The sequence below is a fragment of the Podarcis liolepis genome (assembly GCF_965112155.1).
Source record: "Podarcis liolepis genome assembly, chromosome: 2".
NCBI lineage: Eukaryota > Metazoa > Chordata > Lepidosauria > Squamata > Lacertidae > Podarcis > Podarcis liolepis.
The window spans coordinates 30,921,128-30,940,727 of NC_139555.1; the positions used below are offsets into that span (position 1 = coordinate 30,921,128).

At 46.1% G+C, this 19,600-nt stretch overlaps 1 protein-coding gene across 1 annotated transcript in view; it reads left to right on the forward strand.

Moving 5' to 3' along the window:
- Positions 1 to 3,108: 3,108 nt before the first annotated feature.
- TIMP2 (TIMP metallopeptidase inhibitor 2) overlaps positions 3,109 to 19,600 on the forward strand; it is a 29,339-nt gene continuing 12,847 nt past the window's right edge. The window contains exon 1 of the mRNA XM_083490546.1: positions 3,109 to 3,818. Coding sequence (XP_083346672.1) covers positions 3,689 to 3,818 — 130 coding nt within the window. The 5' untranslated portion in view covers positions 3,109 to 3,688. The remainder of the gene's footprint in view (positions 3,819 to 19,600) is intronic.

Below are 19,600 nucleotides of genomic sequence, written 5' to 3' on the forward strand. Positions count from 1 at the left end.
AGGGGCACCCACCCTAAAAGCCCTGCTGTGGATTATTGTGGAGTGACCTCCTCTAATTTGAGGGTCTTCGAGGGAAACTCTTCTGCTGCACTCAGTGACCTACAGGGAATAGAAGTAGTAATATATTGGGCTCACAGGTTTTATAGGGGGATACTAATAATGGAGACGAAATACCAATATTGTGTAGCAGGGAGCTACCTCCTCACGGAGCCTCCTTTGAGTCACATTTTTACAGCACTACTGTACTATTATTCTCTACAGAAAATGCATGCTGCCTTGTGGAGCGCCAAGCACACGCCTGGCCTTAAAAAAATTATCTAAATCATATATACACAGACACACAAATATATAATTTAGCACTCCTTCACAAGGTTCGCATTATGAAGATGGAATTGAAGTTTTAAGTAGGGCTGTATGCGCTTACTCTTTTAGCAATGATAAACTATACACTATAAATCAATATATTACTATATATACTATAAATCATTATATTATATCCAGGGGTGCCAACTTGAATAAAATATTGGAGGGGGGCAGGTAAGCCTCGCCACACATCACAAGACGTGGCACACGCGCACCATTTAAATGTCAATGCCCACCAACTTTTGGGGGGGGAGGAAGCCCTCTCAAATATTTTATTCGTGGGTTGGGGGCGAAGGGACCTCGGCCCCTAGGAGTTGGCTGCCACGAATCTGTATCTCCGATCAGGGGCGCCGACTTATAAAAAATATTGGGGGGGCCCATACCGGGGTCCTGCCGCTGGTTCGCTCGGGTAGCCGGGAGAACGCAGTTCGAGGTGGCGGTGTTGGGGAGAGACCCTCGCTCAGGGCGCCACTAGACTTGGCGGCCGGCGGCCTATCTGGGGGGTTTTGGAGCGTATTTCGGCGGAGCGATTGGGGAGGAGGAGGCTTGTTGCCGGATTCTTCAGCTGGGCCGGAGATCTGCTGCTGGGGGGTCCCTGGGCCGAGTTGTGAGCACGGCCTGCTGAAGGGAGATCCAGCCGATTGCGCGACGGGGACGGCCGGGGCTCTCTGGCTTGGGCGCGCGGCTGGCTGGCTGGCGAGGGAGCAGGTGGGGAGGAGGCGGGGGTCCTCACTCTCTTAGGAAACGCACCCGCGCGCCCGATTGCCACGAAGTCCGAAGGGTGCGTGTGTGGAAAAAGCAAAAACGAGATACGGGCAGGGCAGGCAAAGAGTTTTCTGCAAGAGGATGGAGGGCAGGTTGAAGAGAAAATCACTCAGGATGAGACAGTCAAATCAGCCATGATAAAATGGGCTCAGGATATTGGGTATAACATCATGTTTGAGGACTGGGAAAGGTTATGGACCACCGGAATGAAATTCACGGCATGTAATGCCTTGAAGGAAAATATTATGAAAATGATTTATAGGTGGTACATGACCCCAGTCAAGCTTGCAAAAATATATCACCTGTCTGATAATAAATGTTGGAAATGTAAGGAGGCTGAAGGGACATTCTTTCACCTCTGGTGGACTTGTCCAAAAGTGAAGGCCTTCTGGGAAATGATCTATAATGAGTTAAAAAAGGTATTTAAGTATACCTTTCCCAAGAAACCAGAGGCCTTCCTCTTGGGCATTGTTGGCCAGAAAGTGTTAAAGAAGGATAGAACTTTCTTTATGTATGCAACTACAGCAGCAAGAATACTTATCGCAAAATATTGGAAGACACAAGATTTGCCCACACTGGAAGAGTGGCAGACGCAATTGATGGACTACATGGAACTGGCTGAAATGACTGGCAGAATCCGAGATTTGGGAGAAGAAACAATGGAAGAGGACTGGAAAAAATTTAAGGATTATTTACAAAAACAATATAAGTTGTATGAATGTTAAAAATTTACACGATTCGGAAACTATAGCTTCAGCAATTAGATTTGGGAAACAGGAAATTATATTTTAAGTAAGAAAAGGTCAAAATCTAAGGTAATACTATGTTTAATTTAAGATATAAGTAACTGATGTTAAACTTAGAGGTATAGTATTTGAAAAGTACAAAATAAGGCACAAAACAAGGTAATAATTTGCTGATATCTTTATTATAAAGAATGCAGGGTAAGGGAGATGCGAGGAAGTCCAGTTAGTTATATAAAAAATGTGTTGAATGGTTGGTTTTCTTTTCTTCTTTTTCTTTTTTTCTTTTTCTTGTTCTTTTACTTTTTTCTTCAGTGTATGTTTCTAACTTTGTATTTGAAAACTTAATAAAATATTTATAAAAAAAGAAGAAGAGAAAATCCTTTCGCTTTTCTGGGGCGCAGGGAAGTCTCAGAGCCGGAGGTTGGGGAAGGGACCCCCTTTGCTCTGCCCTCTTCTCCCGTCTTAGATTCGCATGGGGGTCCCCGCCCGAGCTTGCCTGGCCACCGGGCCACACAAGGGCCGTGCTCTACGCAGCACACCTTGCTAGCCGCGCAGCTGTCCTCCGCGGCTGCGGAGCGGCCCTGCGCCAGTGCCCAGCCCCTCTGGGCGCCCGCTGCGCTGCCAATGACAAGCGGGCGACGTCGCTCCCGATCCTGCATCCTCCCAGTCTTCCAGCCCTTTTTTGGGTTGGAAGCTCGTCTCGTTCACCCTTCTCCTTTCTTCACCCTGCGCGCAATTTTCCTCCCTCGTCTCCCTCCCCATTTCTCCTTCCTTCCTGACTGACTGACTGACGGGCTTGGGCTCGGGCTCAGGCTCAGGCTCGGGCTCCGGGTCGGGCTCGGGCTCCGGGTCGGGCTCAGGCTCGGGCTCGGGCTCGGGCAGCCACAGCGTCGGCGGTGTTGGCGATCGGCGGCGCGGGGGGATGGCCCTCCCGGGGGAGCCGGCGCTGCTCAATGGGGTTGCCAAGGAGACAGGCCGGCCGCCCACCTCCCCCGGCCCGGCGCCCCCCGCCGCACTGGTGCCCGTTATTGAGCTGGTGCGCGCCGGGCGCCCTATAAAAGCCGCGGACGCGCCCACCGCCGCCCGAGATTATTGGGGGGGCTGAGCCCCCCCAAACGAATTTTTGAGGGGGCTCGGGCCCCCTCAAGCCCCATGGAGTCGGCGCCTATGTCTCCGATAGCGCCAGGCGTGTGCTTGGCGCTCCACAGGGCTGCATGCTCTTCCTGAGCGGAGAGCTCCAGAGGGAAGGAGCTGTCAAGCAAAGAAAGCCCGCGCGGGTCGCCAGAAGCCGAGCCGAGCCGAGCCGGGACCGGAGGCGAAGGGAGCGAGCAGCGCAAGAGGGCTGCCGGGAGCAGGCGAGCCGCCCGCTCTGGCCCAGTGCCACGGAGAGGAGGGGCAGCGAATCCCCAGAGCCCATTAAAAAGCCAGGCTTCGCCGAAGCTAGGAGAAGAAAACACCTCCATAGAAGGCAGGAGCAAGCAGCAGCAGCAGCAACGATCTGCGAGGCTCCGATTCTTCCAGTGGCGGGATCTTTTTCCAACCCCCAACCAGCCCGAGAGAGAAGGCCGAGTGCAAAGCCCAAACTTTCGCGACTGCCTGCTGCCGCCGCCGCCTAAGCGCCAGGAGTCGCCCTGGGATCGCCGCAGCAGCAGCGGACGCAAAGAGAGAAGCACAGAAGGTTGAGGCGGGCGCGCGCGCGCGTGTCTGGATGAGGCGGCAGCAGCAGTGAGCAGTCAAATCTCGCCCACCCTCCACCCCTCCTTCCTTCCCTCCTTCTCTCTCTCTCTATCTGTCTGTCGGTCTCTGTCCGCAAGATGAGCGCTACGCTCCCAAGCCTCTTGGCCTCGCTGGCCGTGTTGCTCCTGGGAAGGATGGACCGCCTCGCCGACGCCTGCAGTTGCTCCCCGGTGCATCCGCAACAAGCGTTTTGCAATGCAGATGTAGGTAAGAAAAGGACGGCCACCCTCCCCTTCTCTGCGGCTCCCCTAGTGGCTTCTTACACGGCGTGATCCCACCCAGCATTTCTATCTTTCTCTCTCTCTGCCCCCCCCCCCCGGCTGCTGCCTTCGCTCCCGCTGCAAACTCACTTGTTAGCAGCCAAAACAACCCCACCCCTTTATCCTGCAAGAAAAGAGCCGCGGTGCGCGCGGGGAAGGGAGTGGGGAGGTCGGTTCCCTCCTGCCCTGGCCTTGGCCAACAGTTGCTATTGTTAAGGAGGCTTTGGGGTTCATGAGATTGTTCCGCTGGCCGATTCTTTCCCCATCGGTTTAAGGCACACGCAGTCACACATGCACACACCGAAGTGTCGTTCTCCGCTGGTATTCGCCGCTTTCCCCCGCCCCAGTACGCCCGCTCTGACCCGATCCACAGGAATTCATTGGAAAGCACAAAGGCAACCACGGACTCAAATTCCTCTTTTCTGACGATGGCTTTCTGCCTGCAAGATGCAGGCTGCCAGGGTTTGGTGGGAACAGCTTTGATACGGAGGGGTGGGGAGAGGTGGTGGAAACGGGAAGGGAATGAAACCAGGAAATGAAAACTTCACAAAGGCAAACGGAAAACGTCGGGCCATCTTCCCTGAGTCGACTCGGTCACACCGAAGGGTGTGAGGAGTGCTCCGTTCCTATTTGCATTGGTTAATTTTAAAATATATATATATGCACCTTTAAAAAATGCCTTTGCCAAAATAAACAGGGTGGGAGGGAGCCACATGCTACCCCACCCAAAAAACCCCCAACCCCCCATTGGAAATTGACTTGCTGAACAGTTCTAGTATAATTTAGCATGTGCACCTAGTTCCATTTCTTGAACTCAAGGTACAGCTGTGCTGTTATCCCTGTTCTGGGGGTTGCAAGTTAATTCCCCTTGAACTACCGGTAATTTGGTAGCGCTTCAAAACGCAGGGCAGGGCTGGGCTGACAGCCTACAAGGAGATCATCATCTTGTGGAGGAAGCTGAAGAGACAGATGGAGGGAGGCATGGGAGGATCTGAGGCTACAGAGCCTGTCTGATGGCACCAGAAGGGAAGTTGCAGGGCATTAGGAAACTTGGTTGGGTCGGCGCAAAGCGGAAACCAGATTTCCATCGACTTACTGTATATAAATATCTTCACAGTTCCCTAAGCTCCTGGCTCAGGGGAAAGAAACTGTTTTCTTTCCTACAGGAGAATCTTCTCTGCTTGACTATTTTTGCTGACTGCTGTTGCTTTTAATTGTCAGTAATACACCTCGGCTTCGTACTTCTGGGTCCCTTGAGCAACCCTCCAGGGAAACAGTTTTTTTTGTAGCTAAGGGACTTTTTTTAGGCCTATCCGCAAATCCTTCCTATGCAGTAATCAAGCTAGAGGCCCAGGTTGCTTAATGAGCAAGGGCTCTGAGCATTCTATATACAGTATATATATAATTTCATCATATCTGTGGCCCTTGTTGGTCGGAAACAGCAAGTGTAGCAATGTTTAAGGAGAGGCATAAAGTCATAGTCATAGTACGTTGCCTCCTCACTTACTGCTTCTTAAGAGCTTCGTGTAGAAGTTTCTCACTGGGCCATAAGAGCACATTTAAAGCACATGGTTTCCTTCAAAGAATCCTGGGAACTTTAGCTTGTTAAGGTGCTGGGAATTGTGGCTCTGTGAGGTGCAAATGGCCGTTCTCGGGGTTCTTTGTGGGAAGCCATGTGCTTTAAATGTATAGTCTGCATGTGACCTGTGTCTGCCCAAGAAGCACGAATGCCCCTTTAGTACTTGTGTGTATGGGTTTAACTTTGCAATCCTTTCATCATGAGAACAGAGGAATAGGGGCATTCTGTTTCTGCAGCCAGGGTCTCTTGTGTCTGATCACCTAGTCCAGTCAGTCAGGGCACAAGCTAAGACACTTTGCCAAGGGCACAGAACCTGATTTCAACGTGAGGGTGTGTAGACTTGGAAGATGTGAAGTAATAATACAGGAGAGAGGGTCTTGCTCTCACTACAGAATGACCACATGAGGCTCCTCAATATTTGGGATTAGAAAACAGGACTTCCAAGTTATTGGGATTGTGTGGTGTAGGCCTGAGTCTCCAGGACTTGCCTTTTTAGAAATTAACTACTGCAAATCAGTGGATTCCCTTTTTGGAACAGAGGAGAAAAGAACCCCGCCCCCCCTTTCCGACTGTCCAATCTGGATCTCTGTGGGCCTAAAGACCTCTGGTCTGCCTGATTTGGGAATACCTGATTTTGGATTGTGCTTTCTGTTCCACCTGCTGCTTCCCTGGCTTTGGGATGTGCAGGACTTTGGAGACCATTTTTTTCCAGGCAGAGCAGTGCACCATGGGTACTAGTTTTCAGCGTGAGTGGGGAGAAGTCTGCAGTGTGGCCTTCTGCCCAGCATTGCTGGGGCCCTCATGAGAAAAATTAGCACTGTGTGTTTCCATCTTGATTCAATCAAGAACTTCATCTGCCAGCTCAGCTAAATGCTGAAGAAGAGGGCTTGATCATTCCATTTTGTGATGTCACAGTGTGCATCCTTTGCACTTGGCAAATGGTGAAAAGGGCTGAATGGAGAGCCGAGTGAGAGAGGCTGCCTTGCCCTTCTCATTCACTAGGCACTTAGTGCTGGGTCACTCACTGGTGGCTCTTTATTAGTAGGCGTTGCCATTCTCTTTTCCCAATTTGCTCAGCTTGGAAACTACTGAAAGGCCGAGCCTGATAGGGCTGGGCCTCAAATTCCACTTTTCCCTGTGAATAATCCCCTTATTAAATTTTAACCTATTAAACAAGCAGCCCTGGCCCCAGTTTCCAGATCTTGCTCTAGAGATGGAATTTGAAAATTCTCTGGCAGGGCAGCCTCTCTGCTGCAACAGTCTCGTCCATTAGAAGTTCCAGACTCTCAGGCTGCCTTCTCTGAAACTATAGTGTGTCCAGGAACTGAGCAGCTGCTGTCAGCAGCAGCCATTTGCGGTTTCACTTTGCTATTCCAGTGTCACTTCCCTCCACAGAAGTAGACATCTCTGAGATATGAGAACCAGTCATTGTATAGTGTCTGGAGCACATACTCTCAGCATCTAAAGCCTTTCATGTGGGAATCCAGTGAGACCTCACAGGACCCTTTTTGCTCCCTGCAACTAGCAAGAAAGATCCTTTTAACCCCTTTTAACAACAAGCAACACTTTTAGTTCTCCATTGGCCATGCCTCAATTTCTACCAGGCTAGCAGAGAGGATGTCCCTAGCCCCATGCACTTTATATCTGGAATTGGACTGTGCAGTTTAACTTGCTCCCTTCTGTTTAGTATCCTTTCATTTGCACACCAAAGCCCAGCTTCTAGTTACGGCAGATTTCGAAGTAATCTGCCAATGTGCTTTATTCTGTAAATTATTGATTTGTGATATGAATGGATGTGAAGGTGACAAAGGCCTTTAGCAATATGCAGAAAAGTTTATTACTATGTATAACAAGCAAGTAGAAAGTCTATAGAGGAGTGTTAGTAGCCTAATAAAAATAAGGGTCAATATGGGAGAGAAGCCATATTGGTTATTCGGAAAACAGAAAACAAAATGTGAAATCTAACATGCATTCCAATCAGTGTTTCCTGATGTTCAGTTTTACCAGATGTGATCCAAGCTGTGAAACAGTGCTGAATACAGCTATTTTTAAAAAAATAATTTTTATTGATTTTCCAATAAAAACAGCCACTGAATACAGCTATTTAAAGAGACATCTTGCTATAGGGTCTGCCCTCTTCCTATGCAAATGAGTTTTTCAGACCTTTTATTATGTATTCATGGAAGACCACATTTGAAGGTACTTTGGGTCCAGTCTGTTTAGGACTATGTGCATTAATACAAGAACCTTGAATACGGTCCGGTAGCAAATTGGTAATCTCTTTTTAATAGGTACAGTTTGTTCATAAAAAGCTTCCCAGGATAGTTCATTGGTTAAAGAGTGTTGATTGTGTGAATAAAAGCAAAGGGAATTTGTGGGAATTACCTGGCAGGAAATGTGGACTGGCAAAAACCACTATTTGGAAAAAGTCAGTACAACTGTTGAAGTGTCACCCTCAGTCGGTTCTGCTGTGTGGGTGTGTCTGTGTTCATAGACGTAGCCGGGGGGGGGGCAGCTGCCCCCATCAAGTAAATAAATAAAAATACCTAACTAAAAGTAGAAATTGTAGAAATATTTTGACAGATTTTTCTGAGCACTTGGGTCAAAAGAAAGTAATTTAAAGTAAAAGTTGTTGAGACATTTCATTCTGAATCTGCTAGACAGAGCCAGACAGAGGATGATGACAGGTGGGTGTCCTGCCCCCCCAACATAAATCCTAGCTATGCCCGTGTGTGTGTGTGTGTTAGAATTATATACAGTGGTGCCCCGCAAGACAAAATTAATTCGTTCCGCAATTTTTGCTGTCTAGCGAATTTTTCTTCTTGCGAAGCACGGTTTAAACGGTTTAACAAAGTCGCAAGACGTTTTCGTCTTGCGAAGCAAGCCCATAGGGGAATTCGTCTTGCGAGGCAAATCGCGAATGAAAAAACCTTTCGTCTAGCGAGTTTTTTGTCTTGCGAGGCATTCGTCTTGCGGGGCACCACTGTACTCACACTTAGGCTGTGTACCCACTGCACATTTAAAGCACACACCCCTCCAAAAGAGTCATGGGAGCTGTTGTTCACCCCTCACAAAGCTACAATTTCTAGTATCCATAACAAACTACAGTTCTCAGGATTCTTTAGTGGAAGCCATGTGCTTTATATGTATAGTGTTTACACAGCCACCCTGTTACACATGGAGAGGTGCTTTCAGAAATGATGAGTTAGATTTTTAAAGACGTTTAGACAAATCCAGGAAATGGGTTACGGATTTTTATCAATAGTGATTAGCCACAGCTAAACAGAAACTCCCCAGTCAAAAGCAGTATACCTCCAGTTATCAGATGCTGGAAACAGACTATAAGGGATGGGCACTGCCTTCATGCCCTGCTTGTCAACCTTCCCAGATGCATCTAGTTGGCCACTGTTAAGAAAAGAATGCTGGACAAGATGGACCTTGGTCACGCCCAGCAGGGCTCTTCTGATGTTCTTATCCCATTCTCTCTCATGTGCAGGCAGGCACACAGATCAGTTTGCAGAGAGAGAGAGATTTGTGCTGTTTTTTTCCTCTCGGGAAGCCCTTTTGGCTGACACGGCCCATGGAGAAACAACAGATGTCTGTTTACTCTGCTTGCATTCCATCGCACTGGCTTGTAGTAGAGTCTATGGAAAGCAGCAGCAGCCATGCTGCATTTTACTGTTTTCCTTCCCCTTCCCTGCAGTTGTTTTCACGTCATCAACTACAGCACCAGTTCATAGTGGCACAGGGTGCTATGATGTGCACACTTTAATTGGAGTCCACTTCACATCTTGGCTCTGCAGTGGTAACTTTGTGCAGCATCATGCTGTGGATGATTATATTTGTCCTTCTGGCTCCTACGAGTTCCCAAAAAGCACTTCTCTCTCCACTCAACTGACTGTCAGGTTAGAACCGTTAGATCATCTGGATAGGACTTGTACTGAGCAAGGCCAAGGAACAGGGCTGGGATTGCAAATGGGTGTGTGTATTGTGTTACATTTATTCACTTTTAAAACATCCAGATTCTTCCAGTAAAATATGCAAATTCTGTGTTCAGTATAATTTGGGCTAAACTAATGTGTCACTTGGAAGCATGTCAAGAATTTAATAATGACACACCCACCCCTCCGGATTTTCATTGCAGCTTTAGTGTGCAGTGATGGAATCCCACCCCACAAAATCCCACCCCACCTCCATGATGTTATTAGCCTTAGGAGGAAAAACACTCTTCCTACGTGCTGTGGTCCTGATAAAAATCACTTCCTGCACCTATTACTTTTATTATTTTAAAATCTCTGATGTCCTTTCAAGTTATACACTTAGCATCGTATGTGGTTTAACATTTAGTTGCAGCCTCAGAGATTTCTAAATACTTTGTTCTCAAGAAGTCTACTCTGATTCATTTAAAGTTGCTGACCTCCTGGGTGACTCACATTCTTCTCCCGAACTGGAGTAGAGCTGTATATTTCAGGCTGTTGCCTGTTCTTGAGATGAGGAGGAAAGCCAATGGCCAGTTTCACTGGTCCAAGCCGGCTCTTCCCTTTTGCCTGGAACATGACTAATATAGCTTGAGCTGCACCGACTACTATTACAATTCAAATTATTTACATTATTTACTATTGCTATTCACGTTATTTACATTTATATCCTGCCTTTCTTCCAGAAAACTCACAACAACCCTGTGAAGTAGATTAGGCTGAGAGAGTGTGACCCTGTAAACTTTGTGGCTGCAGGGGGTGGGATTTGAACCTAAGTCTCCCCAGAGCTCACTTGTATCGCTGACCTGCTATATACAATGTAATTGGCAGAGAGAACATGAAAGTGTACCCACCTCACTTTCCAAACCAGGATTTTCCCATGTTAACAATCAATATTAACAACTTCTTGCTGCATTTCCCCTACCATGGACAAGTTGTTTTATCCCCATTCCCTGCACCAGAACTGTGATCCAAACAAAATGCCCCCAAAGTGCTTTTGGCATGGGAGAAAAGCTTTCATATGTGCCAGTGGCAGTTTCCTTTCCCTGCCAAACGGCCACTTCAAGGGTGGTATTTTTGCTGGGATCGTAGAAGGGTAAGGAAATGGTTAATAAAATAAAATAAAAATACCCTCACTGCAGTCTCAATCCCATGGCTGCTATTTAAAGTTTTTAAAAGAATCACATATTGCCAGGCTATGCATTTAGATGTAACGTATAATTTGGCCCTACACAAAGAACTGGGGAGAAACAGAATATAGGATCTAGATGGGGAAAGGCAGAGCATAGGATTTGCAGAAAGACATGGTGTGAGGCAGAAAATTTTCCAGTGCTCAATTTTTGCATGCAAAAAAATCATTGCATAAGTTCATTAGTAACTATAAATATTGGGCATGCTTGACAGCTTTAAAGCTTTTTGTTCTGTTTACTAACCGCAACTCCTCTCAGCCGTGGCCAGGGATCATAGGAGTTGTAGTCCAGCAACGTCTGGAGGGCACCACATTGTCTTCCTTTGCTGTAGGACACCAGAATATTTTCCTTCACAAATTACCCTAATTCACCATTTCCTGGAAAACCCTCATCACTGCCAGAGAGGGTGAAAGTGGACAGGAGAGGTTTTGGCAAGTAGTTTTTGTAGGAAGAAATAAAATTGGTTGATAGAATCCTACCTTTCGAGAGTCCGAGAACATGGAAGGAGTATGTCATGTCATGTCATTTAGGGGCTTGTTTCATTCACCTTGCCATATGTGTTGGTCTGCTTCCTGTGAACTTCTGTGAGCACTATAGCTATGCAATGCTTGGAGATAATTTGGTGATTCTCAAATGTGTTTGGATTTTGGAGAGACAGAGTTGACATTTGCCGGGGGTAGGTAGGGCACATCTGTACTGTGTATAGGTGCTTTAATCTTTGCCAGCTGGGCAAGGCAAGGCAACCAAGAAATGCCACTGGAGAATTTGGTGTCTGGAAACCAGTGGACAGATTCCCCGTTTTAGAGAGGATGTCCTAGGTATGGGCTGTGCAACATATCTAATAAGGTGGGGGATCTCTGAACTGTAAACTGTTATATACTCTTATATTACTGGGAGTTGTAGTTTAGTGTGTGCGCGTGATGAGAATTCTGCCTATACAATGCTGTCTTGAACACTGTAGCTACCCAGCTATCAAGAGCATGAGACTTATCCATGTAGAACCACTCTGCACTTTCTGCTTTTTTTGTAGCTAGTCTGTCGGTGGAAAATAATAAACATCTTACCTTGTTTTGGAAGATTTCATAACCTGGAAGGGCTCCCACAAGATGTAGGAGTAGCTGCTGTAGCTAATTTGGTCTGTATTCAATTCTAGCTCTGTGGTTTCTAATCCTTCCAAAGCACCTGACTGATACCCTCCAGCCCCAGCTACTTAAGCTGCATATTTGGCACTCGTGGGCCGTTAGACTACTAAAGCATAAGGTGCTCTCCAGAGCAGAAGCAGAGAGGGTATTTGGGCCCTCTCTATGGTTACTAGAAGGGATGTAAGTGGCACCACAAATGAAGTACAGAGATGGGCAATATACTGTATAGCATAGCTCATTGGGAGTTTTCCTGGGCGCCTCTGTTTTGCTGAGCTCAGCCATGCAACTGAGACTAGCAGAGATGCTAACTGTATCTGTGAGAGCAAACTTAGCCTGCGTTGGGCACGGGAATGCTATAGCTGTGACTCATTTTTGAGAGGGACCACATCTTGCACTGCACAAGGGCTGAAGGGATAGCAACATGAGGGAGCAGCCAAGAGACTCTGCTGATGCTGTTGTCATAGGATGAGAAGGGACTCAAGACTGCCTTTGGCCTTTGCATACTGGAAAGGAGGGGAATAAAAACCCCTCTTGCCTCTGTGCCATGTGGGAGAAGAAAGTGGGCAAAGTGCACTGTAAAAGGGAGCTGTGCTGGAGGCCAAATGGAAACAACTCCAGGGGCCATGCTCTCAAATATCTTGGGCTCAAATTGGCATTTTCCTTACAGCAGGCTTGCTTCTGCTCTTGGGGACTGGGTTTTTTTTTAAAGTGGGGGCATTTGTGAGTGCCTTCAGACTGCCACTGTTTTGTGGGAGAGATTCAAGTGCATACAGGAAATTTAGGTTTGCACAGTTAAATTAGTTTACCTTAGCACAAAAAAAATCTACTTAAGAAAACAACATACTTTTTGCAGTTAGGAAAGTGGTGGGGGAATGTGCTAAGAAATGTGGAATGAACAAATGATTAACAGGAAGACGTGTAAACACCACCACCCCACACACAAATCCAGAGGAATGCTCATTGTTGCATACCCTCCCCATAAAGAAATAATAACAAATGCTTACTAAAGATGGGGCATAGTTAAATCACCATGTAAGCTTTGTGGATGCAAATTAGGATGAATGCTCAATAAACAGGCTGTCTGAAGAAGCCCTAAGTGTTGGACTTGGGAAGAATAAGTTGTGAGAAGTGAAGGGGTGTCAGTGTCAAGTTCTGTACCTGCATGCCCTGTTTTGCTCTTACCCCAATATCAGGTTTAAAATGTCTGTGTCATGGACATTTTGGGCTTTTTTTGTTTGCTTCTATCATGTTTTTAGCCTCATGCTACATTGAATGCGTTCTGTCTAGGACTGGACCATGCCAAAATTGTGTGCTGACTAATAAATCCACTTGCTGGGGCTTGTTCTTTCTGGGCAAATTCTTCCAAAGTTTGGTGCCAGTCCAACAGCTTGTGACAAGAGTCTTGTGCTAAGCACACTGGAATGCTGGCCAAGGGCGAGGAGAACAATTCATTACTATGGACCAAAGAAAGTTGGAGACTTTTTCCAGGTCAAAGTGGAAAGAACAGATAGGTGACTCATAATCCAAAATCCATCAGAGTACCTCCTCCCCATTTTAAAGCTGGAGGCTATGTGTCTCATACTTGAATGTGTCACTTTATTCTGATACTGTATTTTACTCTGGGAATCTCTCTGGGACATCTGCCATGGAATCCATTTAAACCTCATTATTATTGTGTTTTGCATTGCCAGTGCTTCAGATCTGTAGATTATAGCTGGGGTCGCATTACTACTATGTGCTTTTTAGACTTCCTGTCTTCTGTTTACACATATCCTACAGTTTCTGAGAAGCTTTGCTGGCTTTTCCCATGTGGAAAGTTCTGCATTTTTTTAAAAAATAAAACTGTGTTTGTGGTTTGTGACTGGCTTTGAATCTCATACTGTATACCTATTTTTAATTCACGTCCCTCTTCATTCAGAGTCTTTCACCCAGACATACATAGCAGAGATTCTCCTGGCTAAGAGGTTTCTCACAGTTCTCAAACACTCACTCAACCATTGGTAAATCTGGGGTGGATGGCAGAAGAATCTCACCTTACCTCATAATGTGTGTTGTGGCTTGGTTTTCTTCAACTTCTTTGGGTTTGCCTTGCTGTGTTTGTTTCTTGCCTTTATTATCCTCACTTCTTCTGTAGTGACTTGGTCTCCGCTTTGTATGCACTGAGTGTGGAATGTAGATTATCTCTGAGAAAAAGAAGTGGGGACTTGACCTTAGTCTACCCTGCATTGGAGTGAAAGGGCTCCACAAGTGCAGAATTAAGTTTCTTGCCCGCTGTTGCGTTTGTGGTAACATCTCTGAGGGCAAGTCAAGTTCCAGAACATCTCTGTCATTCCCCTCTACCCCAGAAAACATAGTTGTCAATGAACTCCCTCTTCATCCAAGAACACAGACCCTCCAAGTGTCCCTATTTTCCAGGAACATCCGTGATTTAGAAAAGCCACCCCAGTTTCTTATTTGATCCTGGAATGTCCCACTTTTCCTTATGATGTCCCTATTTTCTTTGGAGAAATCTTGGGGAGTATGGAGTTATCCACCCCCCGAGCTGTTTGAAGGCAATCCTGTATAGGGAAGTTTTTTTTTAATGTTTAATGTTTTATTGTGTTTTTATATATGTTGGAAGCTCCCCACAGTGGCTGGGGCAACCCAGTAAGATGTGTGGGGTATAAATAGTAAAATTATCATTATGGAATGGGATGTTCCTATTTTCATTGGAGAAATGTTGGAAGGTATGAGAATATCCCCCACTTGAAATTATTCCAGTCAAGGCATGCATGCTCAGAGGCCTCTCTCACTGTCTTCCTGGTTTTACTCCCCTGAGGGCTGGAATGTGATTTTCAGAGCAGCAGAACCCACCTAAATGCAGGGTGCTAAAAGATAAGTTGACCTTTGCTGATGTTTGAATTGGGGCATCCAGCACATGGGAAACCTAGGCCTTTGCTTTGAGAGAACCAAACCAAGCCAGCTCTATACCATTACTCCAGTTTCTTGCAGATGTGGTAGGGTGAAACTACGTGGGACAATCTGCTTCTGTGCCTGCATTAGGTCCAGAAGCCACACTTGTAACTGTGTTGATGCTGATGTGGGATGACTTGTCTGGCATCAGAGTGTTTAAAGGGGAATGATGTGGCATGGGATGGCCTGGTTCCAATACTGCTCCAGAAACAGGTGCCACAAGCACTCATCTGCAGCACAGGTCCCTGGGATTTGTTTATATATCATATACTGTATCTGATATACAGGTGGCCTGTAAAGTTGTGGCAGTTCCACACCAGACATTTAAAGCCCATTCGATGGACATTTAAAGCACATTACTTCCCCCAAAGAATCCTGGGACCTGTAGTTTAAGGTTGAGTGTGTTTTAAATACATGCTTTAGATCTGTCCTTGCGCTAGTAAAGACGTTCCTTAGATGGTAGCAAGGTACTAACTAAACCATACCCCTCAACTGCCCCAATTAAATTGGGACATCCCATTTTGGGCGGCCATGCTCTGAAGAAAAAATGTGAGGGTTGTGTGACTTGCGTGGGAGCACATCCCAAAAGATGCAAGTCCCGCTTTTCCGTGGTGACATGTTGGAGAGTATGCTAAACCCTGGGACAGGATGCTCCAGGAAAAATGGATTAAGTGGGTTCTCCTTTGGGGGGGGGGGAGCAGTTCTCTCTCCCTTACAAACGCAAAAGTTATCTATGCAAATATTACCCTTGGCAATTCCTGCAGATATCAGGAACAGCGCAATACATTTTACTGCCCAAGGCAAAGGGCAAGATGACGCCTCCCTCATTCCATGCACAACAGTTGACCTGGTAGCTGAATTCTGTTTTAACAGTGGCGATGGGCCAAAGGCATCCACTTCACCCAAGAGATGTGAGCTTAAGGGGTACATGGAAGGACATGTAAGCTAGCACACAACTGTCTGCTTCCCATCTGTTAGCATTTCCATGTGAGGCTGATGCCTTCCTTTGCCTAATGGTAGTGCTGGTGCTGGCAGATATACTTGGAAATGGAGGGAATTATCTAGTTGGATGATCTCAGTAGCACTTTTTTGCTTCAGAAGTTCTTCATCACACTTTCCCTTTCCCCATTTCCCAAAAGCATGCAGTGCACAACAGGGGTTATAAAGAAGGATTGTGCTTTACAATCTAAATTCCCATCTGGTAACCATAGAATCATAGAATTGTAGAATTGGAAGAGGCCCCGAGAGTCATGTAGTCCAACTTCCTGCAATGCAATAATTGGTCATTTGTATGACGCCTTCCCATAGTTAAAACATGCTCAAGGTGGCTTACATCAAAATACGATGAACGGAAATCAAAAGGAAGTGAGAACCATGCTCAGTTAAACTCATTGGTGCCATTCCTTGACCATCAGGCTTATGCTTGTTGTTGGGATTGCACTGTACAGGAAAAATAGGAAAGGCTAGAGAAAGTATCATCATGCATTTGAAGTTTGTGTATGTGTGCACTGTAGACAATAATCCTATCAGCACTGCATTTTTAAGGCAGATGTAGATAAAATCAAGAAGGGTTCAGATAACAAATGGTTTGAAATGTGTCTTGTTTTTAGAGCTTTGTGCTATTTTTAGATAAGTTCTTAGGTTAAATAAGTTGAGTATACTGAGTATCACTTGGGAATCTACAGATTCAAATTCCACGATAGTGCCCTTTGGCGTTTCCTAACTTCCGTTCTATGATGACCAAGAACTAATCTGTTGGGCTTCTTGGACGTAGACTGAGGAGCCTTCTGTTTTGCAGGCGAAGGGGCTAAGTGGTCTTTTCCATTCCATTTCCCCCAAAATTTGCAGTAACAGCCTCAATCTCTTACACTGTCACTTCATTATGTTGCTGAAAGGTTAGGGCCCCTCCAGACTGATGCATAGCTGTCAACATTTCCCTTTTTCAAAGGGAAATTTCCTCATTCCGAATAGGATTCCTCGCAAGAAAAGGGAAAAGTTGACAGCTATGGACTGGTGTGTTTTTGTGTTTTGCAGGTGTATTCTATAACATGTCATTGGTGCAATAATAGTGCATTTGTGGTGGATTTATATACTGGACTGTCTACACATCATTCCACTTTTATTAGCTGTTCTGTGGTGTTTTCCCAGTGTTGCTGCTATTGCTATCTGGAGGGGCACTCTTGTGCTATAGTGCAACAAAAGCAGGACAACCCATGCCCCCGCTCCACCTTGGAACATTACAGGATCTTAGCATGAAGCTTGCAGGAGAGTAGGATCACATATAACTGCTCCATGAGCACAAATAATCATGAATGCCTGGTAAAAAGTACATCTGGGGGGGCCCTTAGTATGTATTTGTAGATGCAGCCCTGTGTGCATTCCTTGTGTCATTTTACACACTCTGTGCATTTGCTCTGAAGGAAGGTGTGCGGCCTCTGTCCTTCATGTGTTGTATGTGCTGTGTATGTGCTGTATTTGCATCTTCTGCTGGAATCGGTGCTAATTATAGTACAGTTTTTGCTCTTTTTGTGGTTGTGGGTTCACAGCTTTCGGCTGGCCTTGAGTGGGAGGGTGGGGTCTTGCCTGTGTTGGTCATGCCGGGATTTGGAGACACTTAATGTGCCTCCATGGCCCAGTGTAACTATGGGATCATGCCCCCATCCTCTTTCCTCACCTCTGAGCTGGGGCTACAGGGACCAGAACCACACACATCGAGCCAGAGAGGGGCTTGCTAAGCAGCAAGACATCTCACTGTGTTGCAGACCTTACCGCAACTGATCGTAAGCCAAATCTCCTTTGCCTTTCTCTGGAGACTAGAGAATTTCTCTGACTCACGTTGAGCCTTGGAAAGCAAGGACACTGCTTTGCAAGCCTCCCTGGCGTACAGCAAAAGGGAAATATTGGGGGATCTCGCAAGGAAAAGAAAAGAAAAAGAAGTAAAGTGCTGACTAGTGGTGAGCTGATGAGCATGCCTGGGGCCCAAGGGTAATAGCTACTATTCTGCAAAGCTGCACTGGTTTCTCTCTGTGTGTGTATGTGTGCGCGCACACACTGTGTGGTTATTAGTGCTCTCTCCTGTTGCTTCTCTCCAGTGCACTATGCTGTGAGTGATAAAAGTGGTTATATTGCTGCGCTCTTTGCTTGCTTTCTCTTTATCATATAGCCGTCTCTGCTGCAATCTCAGTGCAAAGTTGACAAGAGAATCTACCCACTTTTAAAAGAATAGGAAGGAGCCTGACTCTCACCTCACACTTGAACACACAATAAAGTAGTGCCCTAGAAGTAAAATTGCACAGAGCTAGGCCCAGCTTCCCAACTTGGTACGAGTCTTCGCAGAGCACAAACCACAAGCTTATAAGCAAAGAACAAACCTTGGTTACAGCTTGTGGGCTATTTAGAACGAGACAAACCTTGATCCGGGGTTTGGACATAAAGCTAAGCTGAACTATGCCTTAGCTCCTGGTAGTCTGGCAGCAACAGAAGCAGGGGAGATGTTAGGAGGCACAAATTTATCACTGTTGCACCTGCACATTTGCCCATTCATGTTAAGCCATACTTCGGCTTAGCATTATCTGCATGGTGCAGAGAACTGAGGAGAGTTTTTCACTTGATGCTGGGTCAGGAGATTATACTTCTGTGCCAATAAATTCTGAATTATCCATAAACTGTCATTTTCTGAACATGGAAATGGGGACACCATCTTGTTCTTTGCCCCAGGTAGCAAAATGGGCCAGATCTGGGAGCAAAGATTTGGAAGCCCCACCTTCAACTACTGGAAAACTTGTTTGTTCTTCAGGCTCTAAAATTTCAGCAGAGATTACTCACACTTTCAAATGTACCTTCACAGTCATAAGGCCTAGGAACTTGTATGTGCCGACTTAAAAACAAAGTAGAAACTGAAATTCTCCGGAAACTGGATCCCATAACCTGGTTGTCTGTACTTTTTGTGCTCCTGTGGAATTGCCGTCTCAAACATATCTCTGTTTCACAAAGAGATAAACTTCTGGAAGCTGTTCTAAAAATGCATGCCAGTACAGCAGCAAATAAGTGGAGTAAAGGTTGGTTTGGTGTACATTACTACGTCTTCTACACTTCATCAAAACCCTGGGCAGGGAGCCTCAGGCCCAAGGACCAAATTGAGCCTTTCAGGCCCTTGGGACTTTTCCAGGACCAGGACCCATCTCAAATCTTGCCCTTCACTGGCCCTTCTCTGCACCCTCCTCAAATAACTTTGCCTGTCTGGAATTGGTTCTTGAGGTACTATAATGCCTCTTGCTTGCATGTAGAAATCTCTTTTTTTGCATGGCAGAAATGAAGTCTACTGTACAAAGCTTAGAGTCAATGTGTTGCTCCTCCCACTTTTGTATCTGGCTCCACCCACCATCTGGAAAGTTGCCCATGAGGAAATGTGTCCCTCTGTCCTGGCTGAAACAGGTCCCTGCTTTGTTGCATTGCTCTGGAGCTGTTAATACCTCCTTATTTTCCCTTTTGAAGACCTGTCACTTACAGTGGACTCCAAGGATGAATCAGGCTTCCTATATTGCATTATCAAAACCATAGCTGCCAGCAAGGGAACAAACCAAATTCTCTGTGGTTTAGTTTAACTCAATTCCTACTTGAGTCTTGACCCAAGAAAAGCATCCATTCTGATGACGCCAGCAAAGACTTGTGTGCTCAAAGGCCAGGCTAGGGACTGCTGTGGGTTCATTGTGCTTAGAGAATTAAAACCAAAGGGAAGTCTGGGTTACAGTGATGCAACTAGCTCAGTTGCTGACATTTACTGAGAGAGAACAAAGACCCAGTGGAACTACCCAGTGTGCATGTGGCTTTGACTTGGATTGGATAAAACCAGAAGGCTTTCAGGGGAGGGGGTTTTGCACCCAATTTTA